At 53.8% G+C, this 11,701-nt stretch overlaps 2 protein-coding genes and 1 long non-coding RNA gene across 4 annotated transcripts in view; 1 reads left to right on the forward strand and 2 right to left on the reverse strand.

Moving 5' to 3' along the window:
- The first annotated feature begins 4,052 nt into the window (after positions 1–4,052).
- On the forward strand, positions 4,053–6,572 carry LOC116956929 (aerolysin-like protein). Its single transcript, XM_076054932.1, has 4 exons — positions 4,053–4,065; positions 5,578–6,041; positions 6,098–6,430; positions 6,462–6,572. Exons 1-4 carry the CDS (start codon positions 4,053–4,055, stop codon positions 6,570–6,572), a joined length of 921 nt encoding a protein of 306 aa, XP_075911047.1.
- A 397-nt stretch (positions 6,573–6,969) lies between these two features.
- Positions 6,970–9,955, reverse strand: LOC142906630 (uncharacterized). Of its 2 annotated transcripts, none has more exons than XR_012930396.1 (2): positions 9,163–9,955; positions 6,970–9,068 (listed from the first exon to the last, which is right to left on the reverse strand). It is a non-coding gene; the product is annotated as an uncharacterized LOC142906630 (long non-coding RNA). The 2 variants fall into 2 exon arrangements; XR_012930395.1 differs by having other exon boundaries at positions 9,124–9,955.
- A 98-nt stretch (positions 9,956–10,053) lies between these two features.
- The window catches only part of LOC116956930 (chondroitin sulfate N-acetylgalactosaminyltransferase 1-like), a 28,657-nt gene continuing 27,009 nt past the window's right edge, over positions 10,054–11,701 (reverse strand). Inside the window, exons 13-14 of the mRNA XM_076054933.1 lie at positions 10,660–10,988; positions 10,054–10,122 (exon numbers count right to left, since the gene is read on the reverse strand). Coding sequence (XP_075911048.1) covers positions 10,054–10,122; positions 10,660–10,988 — 398 coding nt within the window. The remainder of the gene's footprint in view (positions 10,123–10,659; positions 10,989–11,701) is intronic.

Here is an 11,701-nt window from a genome sequence, read left to right on the forward strand (position 1 = left end):
CAACAACAACAACAACCGCTATTCTCCACTAAGTGGCGGTAACGTCACCACGACGCTCGTGCCAGGCTATGTGCACGTTGAGGCCACGTGAAATGAGCGCGCTGGCAGGAGGTCACGGGGCAGACCCAGGTGCCACGGGTTGACTGAGTGAGATGATGACTGGCTGATGTGTTCACACACACGAGTTCAAACACCCACACACAGACACGTGTACAACCACCCACACACGTGTACACGTGTGTACACCAACACACGTGTACACGTCTACACGTGTACATCCACACACGTGTACACGTGTACACCCACACACGTAAAAAAAATGTATAATTCCACGTAGTGCGTTTAAAAAGCAACAAATGTCTAGGCAAGAGGTCAGGCAGCCCAACAAACGGACGAGATGATTGGACAGAGGCTTTTATTAATAAACCACGATTAGTATTCGCGATAAGCGGTGTACGTACTTCCACACGGAGTGTCACAGCTTAGAGGTCATAATATTGGGCAAACGTTGAGTGCCCGTAGTGAAATGTTAACTACATCTCAAAGCTCCGGGTCTCCTTGGCCACGGTCATTCCCTCACTTCTCTATGTTTGCGAAACGTGGACCCCCCTAATGGAACATCTTCGCCGGTTAGAAACATTCAGGCTGGCCCTGCCTACGATCCATCCTGGGTTTAACCTGCAGGCTGGATTGTGTAAGGATGTCACAAATCGTTCAAAGATTTGGACACATTCCTATCAGTGAGCTCTTCCGGTAAGCAAGACAGCGTTGGCTGGGTCATGTAGCCCGCATGCCCAGCCACCGCATACCTAAACAATTATGTTCGGCCGGATAGAGGGAGCTATACGGGCACGGTACGGGCTAGAGAAGAGATGGAGTGATGTGGTACAAGATGATGTGAAAGTGAGTGGACTTGTGCATGTCTTTGTGTGTGTCTTTGTCTTTGTGTGTCTTTGTCTTTGCGTGTCTTTGTGTGTGTGAGTTTGTCTTTGTGTGCGTGTCTTTATGCTTGTGTGTCTTTGTGTGTGTCTTTGTGTGTTTGTCTCTGTGAGTCTTTGTCTTTGTGTGTATGTATGTGTGCCTTTGTGCGTATTAGTGTGTCTTTGTGTGTCTTTGCGTGTCTTTGCATGTGTAAGTTTGTCTTTGCGTATGTGTGTCTTTACGCTTGTGTGTCTTTGTGTGTGTTAGTGTGTCTTTGTGTGTAAGTGTGTGTGCCTTTGTGCGTGTTAGTGTGTCTTTGTGTGTGTGAGTCTTTGTCTTTGTGTATGTGTGTGCGTGTTAGTGTGTCTTTGTGTGTGTATATGTGTATGTGTGTGCGTGTTAGTGTGTGAGCTCCTCCGGCAGGCAAGGCTGCGTTGGCTGGGTCATGTAGCCCGCATGCCAAGCCAACGCATGCCGAAACAGCTTTTGTTCGGCCGGATCGAGGGGGAAAAACAGGCGCGGCACGGCTAGAGAAGAGATGGAGTGATGTGGTACAGGAGGACGTGGAGTTGAGTGGACTTGCCGATGACTGGCACCAGCGGTGTCAAGATCGGCCTCTGTGGAGGAGGCTCGTGAAGGACGCTACTGGGCAGTTGGAGGCAGTCGCCCTCCAACAACAACAGAGGGCGGAGGAGCGACGCTCACAACAAAGAGCGGAGTGTCGGGTGGCTAAAACACAGCAGGTTGGCACAGTAGGGGGCACACGTGGTGCATCAGCCAGTCATCTTAGTCAGTCGACCCGTGGCACCTGGGTCTGCCCCGTGACCTCCTGCAAGCGGGCGTTCGACACTTCACGTGGCCTCAAGGTGCACATGGCCTGGCACAAGCGTCGTGGTGACGTCACCGCCACTTAGTGGCGAATGGCGGTTGTTGTTGTTGCATGTTAGTGTGTCTTTGTGTGTGTGTGTGAAAGGTCCTGGCAAGGATTATTCAACATCGCCTTGCCAGGCACGCTGAGGAGAAGCTTGCGGAGCCCCAATGTGGTTTCAGGAAAGGGCGGTCCTGCACAGATGCCATATTTTCTGTCCGTTTGCTACAGCAGAGGTGTAGGGAATTCCAGCAAGACCTACATCTCTGCTTTATTGACCTGGTCAAGGCCTATGATACCATCAGTAGGCCTGGGCTCTGGGTTGTTCTTCGTGCTTTTGGAGTACCTGACCCTCTGCTCACGATCATTAAGGACCTTCATGATGGTGAGCGGGCCCGGGTAAAACTACGTGGCCGGGAGTCAGAGCCATTCCCTGTACACCTTGGGGTGCGACAGGGATGTCCTCTGGCTCCCACATTGTTTAACATCTATTTTGACCACGTAGTTCGTGAAGCCTTCAGTAGCTGTACCGGGGGAATCTCCATTTGGTACAGATATAATGGGAGGCTGATCGATGCCGGGGTGCGGTCAAGAGATGGTTCCCTATTGCTCAACCACGTTATGTATGCCGATGATTTGGTAATAGCTGCTCATTCAGAGGAGGAGTTGGAGACGCTGCTGCTGAGACTGGAGCGTGCCACTAAGAGATGGGGCCTTACCATCAGCCCCACCAAAACTAAGCACCTGCCTGGGTATTTTGTACCATCGGACACTCCACCCCCACAACTCCCAATCGGTGATGGGGCAGTTGTGGAGAGAGTGGAGCGTTTCCCATACCTGGGCAGTGTGCTTATGACCGGCTCCAGTTTAACAGCAGAAGTCTCACTCCGAATCAGTCGAGCAGCAATATCTGTTCATCGGTTGCGTAACGCTGTGTGGAAGCTACCTGGTCTGTCGCTCCGCACTAAGCTTCAGGTCTTCTCGGCCACGGTCATTCCCTCCCTTCTCTACGCTTGCGAAACGTGGACCCCCCTAATGGAACATCTTCGCCGGTTAGAAGCATTTAGGCTAGTCTGCCTACGATCCATCCTGGGTTTTACCAGGCTGGATTGTGTGAGGAGCTCACTAATCTTTGAAAGATCTGGGCAAGGTCCCATCGGTGAGCTCCTCCGGCAGGCAAGGCTGCGTTGCCTGGGTCATGTAGCCCGCATGCCCAGCCACCGCATGCCGAAACAGATTTTGTTCGGCCGGATCGAGGGGGCTAAACGGGCGCGGCACGGGCTAGAGAAGAGATGGAGTGATGTGGTACAGGAGGACGTGGAGCTGAGTGGACTTGCCGATGACTGGTACCAGCGGTGTCAAGATCGGCCTCTGTGGAGGAGGCTCGTGAAGGACGCTACTGGGCAGTTGGAGGGCGACTACCTCCAACAACAACGGAGGGCGGAGGAGCGACGCTCACAACAACGAGCGGAGCGCCGGGTGGCTAAAGCACAGCAGGTTGGCACAGGAGGGGGCACAGGTGGTGCATCAGCCAGTCATCTCAGTCATCTTAGTCAGTCGACCCGTGGCACCTGGGTCTGCCCCGTGACCTCCTGCCCGCGGGCGATCGACACTTCACGTGGCCTCAAAGTGCACATGGCCTGGCACAAGCGTCGTGGTGACGTCACCGCCACTTAGTGGCGAATGGCGGTTGTTGTGTGTGGGGGGAGCGGTAGTGTAGTGGTTAGCGCGTCGGTTGACCACGTGGCCCACGCGCGTCGGTTGACCACGTGGCCCACGCGCGACGGTTGACCACGTGGGCCAAGCGCGTCGGTGGCTATAAAACTGCGAGAGGTTCCAGCGAGAGAGGAGGGAGGAGGATTGGAGACTGACGTCGATTCTCTGTCAAGAGTTGAGCCCCTTGTGGTGAGTGGTGAGCGAGTGCTGAGTGGTGAGTGGTGTGCGAGATGATTGTGAGGTGTGAGTGGTGAGTTATGAGAGGTGAGCGAGTGGTGAGCGAGAGTGGTGAGTGGTGTGCGAGATGATTGTGAGTGGTGAATAAGTGGTGAGTGAGTGGTGAGTGATGAGTGTGAGTTGTGAGTGGTGAGTGGTGTGAGTTGTGAGTAGTGAGTGATGAGTAGTGAGCGGCGAGTTGTGAGTGATGAGTGAGTGGTGAGTGAGTGGTGAGTGATGAGTTGTGAGTGGTGAGTAGTGAGTGGTGAGTAGTGAGTGTGAGTTGTGAGTAGTGAGTGTGAGAAGTGAGTTGTGAGTGGTGAGTTGAGTGATGATTGTGAGAGGTGGGTGGTTAGTGTTGAATGGTGAGTTCTGAGTGGTGAGTTCTGAGTGGTGAGTGTTGAGTTGTGAGTGGTGAGTTGTGAGTGGTGAGTTGTGAGTGGTGAATTCTGAGTGGTGAGTTGTGAGAGGTGAGTTGTGAGTGGTGGGTTGTGAGTGGTGAGTTGTGAGTGGTAAGTGTGCATTTTGAGTGTGAGTGGTGAGTTCTGAGTGGTGAGTTCTGAGTGGTGAGAGGTGAGTGGTGTGAGAGGTGAGTTGTAGGTGGTGTCAGTTGTGAGTAGTGAGTGGTGAGTTGTGAGTGATGAGTTGTGAGAGGTGAGTGTGAATTGTGAGAGGTGTGAATTGTGAGTGGTGAGTGTGAGTGGTGAGTTGTGAGAGGTGAGTGATGAGTTGTGAGAGGTGAGTGTGAATTGTGAGTGGTGGGAGAGGTGAGTTTTGAGTTGTAAGTGGTGAGTTGTAAGTGATGAGTTGTGAGTGGTGAGTGTGAGAAGTGAGTTCTGAGTGGTGAGTTCTGAGTGGTGAGTGTTGAGTTGTGAGTGGTGAGTGATTATCGCCAAAGTAAATGTTCGAATTATTGTTGTTTTCTTGATATAAACGAATTACATATAAGTCCATGCTCACAACGGCGTCACGATTTCCACCGCTGTGCCTTTGCTGTTCACATCCTTGCAGCCTTGCAGCCTCTGGGTGTCTTAAAGGGCCGCATGAAGCTCTAAGTGCGGTGCCTGATGCATTTGTTGCTATAAAGGGGCCTTACATTTAAATAAAAATCACACTTAAATATTAATACACAAATTGTTTAACTTTGATAGTGAAGTAATTGTATTTGCTCATTTGATATACAGCTTAAAACGTTCGCGACTGCAGGAATTAATATTCTTGTTTTATTTTTTCGGTAAAGTCACGTAGATATCAAATAAAATTAAAGTCATTTTTTAAAAATAAAAATGTATATCCACGCGACTTTACCGAAAGAACCGAGAATATAATTTGATATACAGCCGGATAATGCGTCAACTCGCTCACCTTATACACCCCAAGTAGTTCGTACAAGTCGCAAGTGGATGTAGCGCAAGTGAAACATTCACGCGTTTTAATGTTTTTGTTTAAAATTTTTAATTTAGATTCAGGGGCCCCTTCAGAACGACGAAGGCATTGAGCATCAAACACCGCCAGAGGTGTGAGGTGGGTGGGGGTGTGAGGTGGGGGGGGGTGTGAGGTGGGGGGGTGTGAGGTGGGTGGGGGGTGTGAGGTGGGGGGGTGTGAGGTGGGTGGGGGGGGTTCTTTGGAGCGCAGCTTGTAACGCGACAGTCCCAGCCACTGGCTTCTCTCGACCTCAGCACAGCGACTCTCGTCAGTGCTCAAACCTTTGCCGTCTTCGAGTGCTTGAATTCTTTTTTCCGACGCCAGATATTTTCCCGGCCGATGATTACCCGACCCAGCGGTCTGCTCCCTCTTTTGGGCATCGCGACGTCCGCTGACGCGAATCTGTCCGTCAAGAACCATCGCGCGCGCAGGTCCAAGCGGAGCCTCGCGGGGGCCGACGCGTCGCTCGTCGCGCGTGCGTCCCGCGACGAGCGGGTCGAGAGAGGAGAGAACGCCGTACCCGCTGGCCGTGCACGCGTGCGGGGGACAAGGCGGCACCGACTTCACCTTCGAAGGCAGGAGCAACGGGGCGACGCTTGAGAAGATCTGGGTGTGGGTTGGCGGGTGGCAGGTGAAGTGCGTGAAGGCCTGGCTGACCAACGGAACGTCCGCGCAGCACGGCGGCCCGTTAGGATCTCACAGCGAGTTCGTCTTCCAGCCCGGCGAGCTCTTCTCGTCGCTGTCGCTGTGGGGCAACGGCGCCGGCACGCGCCTGGGCGCCATCAAGTTCAAGACCAGCAAGGGGCGGGAATCCTTCGCGGAGATGACCGACCGGGGGCTGGAGACGGAGTACCCCATCGACATCGGCTCGGGGGGATCTGCCTCGGCATTGTGGGCGAGGACGGCTCGGACATCGACTGCATGGGCTTCGTGTTCATCAATTCGGTGAAGCGGTCCGAGTTGATCAACGTGACGTACCCGACGCTGCGCCGGGAGCTCCCGAAGGTCCAGATGGAGGAGATCAAGTCCATCAGCTACAAGAACCGGGGCTCCGTCCCGCAGACCTACAAGGTGGAGACCTCCAAGACGGTGACCAAGACCTCGTCGTGGTCGATCGCGAACAAGCTCGAGGCGACCGTCAGCATCAGCGTCACGGCCGGCATCCCCGACGTCGTCGAGGTGTCGAGCGGCTTCAGCTTCACGGTGGGCACCGAGAGCACCCGCGGCGTCTCGAACTCCGAGTCGAAGACCGAGCTCCTCTCGTCGACGTCACCGTGCCCCCGGGCAAGACGGTGGCCATCGACCTCCCTACAAGGGCACGGTACGCGTGACCCTGTTGAACGGCGCCACCTTCGACATCCCCATGGAGGGCGTCTACAAGGGCCTCGCGTACACCAAGGCGACGGCCAAGACGCGGGAGAAGTGATGAGGACCGGCGCCCGCCCCCCCCACCCCGCGCTTCTTCGGCGCTTCTTCGGCGCTTCTTCGGCGCTTCTTCGGCGCTTCTTTGGCGCTTCTTCGGCGCTTCTTCCGCGCTTCTTCCGCGCTTCGTCCGTGCTTCTTCGGCGCTTCTTCGGCGCTCCTTCCGCGCTTCGCCGCCGCCTACCTGTTCCCTGCGGAGGCCGAGCGTCGAAGTCGAAACGTCGCGAGAATTTTATTCTTTTATATTTCTATTATTTTATTGTTTCCCTTCTACGTGGTGACTTTGGCGAAAGAACCAAGAATATGAATCCCTGCAGTCGCGAAAGCTTTAAATCAAAATGTAACACTGCTACAACATCAGAGTGCGGAGCCACGTGAAATACGCACTACGCTGACAATAGTTTAAAGCCATTTGAAGCATTTTTTATTTTCAAAATGGAAACATGGTTTTGGGAAGGGTGGGGGGAGGGCCAGAGCTTTGTGACGTCATATTTGACGGGTGGGGGTCCGACTTTCTGTAACGTCGTGTGACGAGGGGGGGGGGGTCAAAAATCGTCCAAAATCGCGTGACGTCATTTATGGACGGTCCGTTTCCGAGGAAAGCGCTCGCACGGCGCGCTTCACGGACGTCGATGACCGTACGAGAAACCCACTCGGTGATGGATCGCCACGGTCATTTATTGGCATTAATCCCCTCCCAACTCGCCTAAAGAAGCGCTCACAAGTGGTGCCATCACGTTTAGTGGGTGAGTGGGTGAGTGAGTGGGTGGGTGAGTGGGTGGGTGAGTGGGTGGGTGGGTGAGTGAGTGGGTGGGTGAGTGGGTGAGTGGGTGGGTGAGTGGGTGGGTGGGTGGGTGAGTGGGTGGGTGAGTGGGTGGGTGAGTGGGTGGGTGAGTGGGTGGGTGAGTGGGTGGGTGGGTGGGTGAGTGAGTGGGTGAGTGGGTGGGTGGGTGAGTGGGTGGGTGAGTGGGTGGGTGAGTGGGTGGGTGGGTGGGTGAGTGAGTGAGTGGGTGGGTGAGTGGGTGAGTGAGTCAGTGAGTGAGTGGGTGAAAGAAACATTCTGTATAATAATAATTAAATATATTTTACAACTTGGCCCAAGTTTTCTTTTTAAAATTTAAACTCGCCAAGTTGATGTTCGCCAACGCGAGGAGTTCCACACGAACGACCACCACCACCATCATCAGTAGCAGCAGTAGCTTCACGTTTGGGCGCATAGAGGGGGCTAAACGGGGACGACATTGGCTGCAAAAGAGATGGAGCCGATGGGTCCACTGCCCATAGACTCAACACTCCCCATAAACTCAACACCACCCATAGACTCAACACTACCCATAGACTCAACACTACCCATAAACTCAACACCACCCATAGACTCAACACTACCCATAGACTCAACACTACCCATAAACTCAACACCACCCATAGACTCAACACTACCCATAGACTCAACACTACCCATAGACTCAACACTGCCCATAGACTCAACACTACCCATAGACTCAACACCACCCATAAACTCAACACCACCCATAGACTCAACACTACCCATAGACTCAACACTACCCATAGACTCAACACCACCCATAGACTCAGCACCACCCATAGACTCAACACCACCCATAGACTCAACACTACCCATAGACTCAACACTACCCATAGACTCAACACTACCCATAGACTCAGCACTACCCATAGACTCAACACTGCCCATAGACTCGACACTATCCATAGATACTCTTTGGTTCTATTGGGTAAAGTCACGTAGGTAAAAAATAAAATAATAAAAATCACGACGTTTCGGCCACAACACAAGCGGCCTTCATCAGGTGAAGGGACGAGACTGTCTGGAGGGACAGCGCTGGAGTGAAAAAAGCCACGCTCAGATCACGATCTTTAAGCTGTGTGAGAAGAAACAGTCTCGTCCCTTTACCTGATGAAGGCCGCTTGTGTTGTGGCCGAAACGTCGTGATTTTTGCTATTTTATTTTTTACCTACGTGACTTTACGCAATAGAACCAAAGAGTATGGATCCTAGCAGTCACGAAAGCTTTAAATCTAGAACTACCAATAGACTCAACACTGCCCATAGACTCGGCACTACCCATAGACTCGGCACTACCCATAGACGCAACACTGCCCATAGACTCAACACTACCCATAGATTCAACACTGCCCATAGACTTAACACTGCCCATAGAACTAAACACTGCCCATAGACTCAACACTGCCCATAGACTCAACACTGCCCATAGACTCAACACTGCCCATAGATTCAACACTGCCCATAGACTCAACACTACCCATAGATTCAACACTGGCCCATAGACTCATCACTACCCATAGACTCACACTGCCCATAGACTCACACTGCCCATAGACTCACACTGTCCATAGACTCAACACTGCCCATAGACTCAACACTGCCCATAGACTCAACACTACCCATAGATTCAACACTGCCCATAGAATAACACTACCCATAGACTAACAAACACTACCTATAGAATAACACTGCCCATAGAATAACACTACCCATAGACTAACAAACACTACCCATAGATTCAACACTGCCCATAGACTAACAAACACTACCCATAGATTCAACACTGCCCATAGAATAACACTGCCCATAGACTAACACTGACAATAGAATAACACTGCCCATAGAATCAACACTGCCCATAGAATCAACACTGCCCATAGAATCAACACTGCCCATAGAATCAACACTGCCTATATAGATTCAAACACTGCCCATAAACTAACACTGCCCATAGACTAACACTGCCCACATAGATTGATCACAGAGCTGCGATGTTGATCACACAGCTGCGATGTTGATCACACAGCCTTGATGACGATCACACAGCGGTGATGACGATCACACAGCGGTGATGACGATGATCACACGGCCGTGATGACGATGATCACACGGCGGTGATGACGATCACACAGCCGTGATGATGACGATCACACGGCCTTGATGATGACGATCACACGGCCGTGATGATGATCACACGGCGGTGATGATGATGATCACACAGCCGTGATGATGATCACACAGCCGTGATGATGATTATACCGCCGTGATGATTATTATACAGCCGTGATGATTATTATACAACCGTGATGATTATACAGCCGTCATGATGATCATGATTATACAGCCGTGATGATGATTATACAGCTGTGATGATGATTATACAGCTGTCATGATGATGATTATTATACAGCCGTGATGATGATTATACAGGTGTGATGATGATGATTATACAGCCGCTTGTCCACCTCGTAGGCTGGGAACACTGCTCGGGGTAGTAATGGGAGGGCGAGTGACCGAGACAAGACACAGAGACACTTCCGGATTCAGTTCCAGCTCCAGTTCCGGATTTCTCTGGTTCAGCTCCAGTTCCAGCTCCAGTTCTGGTTTTACTGGGTTCAGCTCCAGTTCCAGCTCCAGTTCCTGGGTTTTACTTTCTGGGTTCAGCTCCAGTTCCAGCTCCAGTTCCTGGTTTTACTTTCTGGGTTCAGCTCCAGTTCCAGCTCCAGTTCCTGGTTTTACTGAGTTCAGTTCCAGTTCCGGTTCCGGTTTCCAGGTCCCGGCTCAGGCCGGTGATCACTCCCTGGACCGCCTCCCTGAGCGTCGCCATCCCCCTCATCACGCCGTTCCCTCCAATCCACCACCACCCTCCACCACCACCTCCACCACCTCCAACTCCACCACCACCACACCTCCAACTCCACCACCAACTCCACCACCTCCAACTCCACCAACTCCACCAACTCCACCTCCTCCAACTCCACCACCTCCACCAACACCACCTCCACCACCACCACCTCCGCCACCACCACCTCCAACTCCACCACCAACTGCACCAACTACACCAACTCCACCTCCACCACCTCCAACTCCACCACCTCCAACTCCACCACCTCCACCACCTCCACCACCTCCAACCCACCAACTCCACCACCACCTCCACCCCCATCACCACCCACCACCACCACCACCTCCACCCCACCTCCACCTCCCACCTCCTTCCCCAACCCCCGGGTCAGCCCCCTCCTCCTCCCCTCCCCTCCCCCTACCCCCCGCCAGCACGAGCCCCCCAGCTGAGCGTGCGAGGCCTCCGTGAGGGCGCGAGTCTGCAGGCAGGCGCGGCGCTGCGCCCGCTGGCCCTGCGGGCAGCGCTGGGCGTGGCAGGTGGAAGAGGCCGCGGGTTGAGCACGAACCACCACAAAGCCGCCCCCCAAACACCGCTGCTGCTGCCCTGCTGCTCCTGCTGCTGCCCCTGCAGCTGCCCCTCCACCTGCCCCTGCAGTTCCCTCCACCTGCCCCCGCGGCTGTGCCCCGTTGGAGGTGCTTGCGGTAGAGAGCCACGTCTGCCCTGTGCCGCGGATGTCCGGGTCGAAACCGCCTTGTGGGTAGTGGTGGGGGAGATAGTGAGTGGGTGAGTGGGTGAGTGAGTGGGTGAGTGTGTGGGTGGGTGAGTGAGTGGGTGAGTGAGTGGGTGAGTGAGTGGGTGAGTGAGTGAGTGAGTGGGTGAGTGGGTGAGTGTGTGAGTGAGTGGGTGAGTGTGTGGGTGGGTGAGTGAGTGGGTTGGTGAGTGGGTGAGTGGGTGAGTGAGTGTGTGAGTGTGTGGGTGAGGGAGTGGGTGAGTGAGTGAGTGTGAGTGTGTGGGTGAGGGAGTGGGTGAGTGTGTGAGTGAGTGGGTGGGTGAGTGAGTGGGTGAGTGAGGAGGAGGGTGAGTGAGTGAGTGGGTGAGTGGGTGAGTGGGTGAGTGAGTGGGTGGGTGAGTGAGTGGGTGGGTGAGTGAGTGGGTGGGTGAGTGAGTGGGTGGGTGAGTGGGTGGGGGAGGGGTGGGTGAGTGAGTGGGTGAGTGAGTGGGTGAGTGAGTGGGTGGGTGAGGGTGGGTGAGGGTGGGGGAGTGAGTGAGTGTGTGAGTGAGTGAGTGGGTGGGTGGGTGAGAGAGTGGGTGAGTGAGTGTGTGAGTGGGTGAGTGGGTGAGTGAGTGGGTGAGTGGGTGAGTGAGTGGGTGAGTGTGTGGGTGAGGGAGTGGGTGAGGGAGTGGGTGAGGGAGTGAGTGAGTGGCTGAGTGGGTGAGTGAGTGAGGGAGTGAGGTTGAGTGAG

The sequence above is a fragment of the Petromyzon marinus genome, chromosome 68, assembly GCF_048934315.1.
Source record: "Petromyzon marinus isolate PM22_M1 ecotype Great Lakes invasive population chromosome 68, UKy_Petmar_22M1.pri1.0, whole genome shotgun sequence".
Taxonomy (NCBI): domain Eukaryota; kingdom Metazoa; phylum Chordata; class Hyperoartia; order Petromyzontiformes; family Petromyzontidae; genus Petromyzon; species Petromyzon marinus.

Coding starts and splice junctions, on each gene's coding strand:
- LOC116956929 (XM_076054932.1), top strand. Junction 6,042..6,097: donor GATCTGCCTCGGCATTGTGG/GCGAGGACGGCT, acceptor AATTCGGTGAAG/CGGTCCGAGTTGATCAACGT. Junction 6,431..6,461: donor CGACGTCACCGTGCCCCCGG/GCAAGACGGTGG, acceptor CCTCCCTACAAG/GGCACGGTACGCGTGACCCT.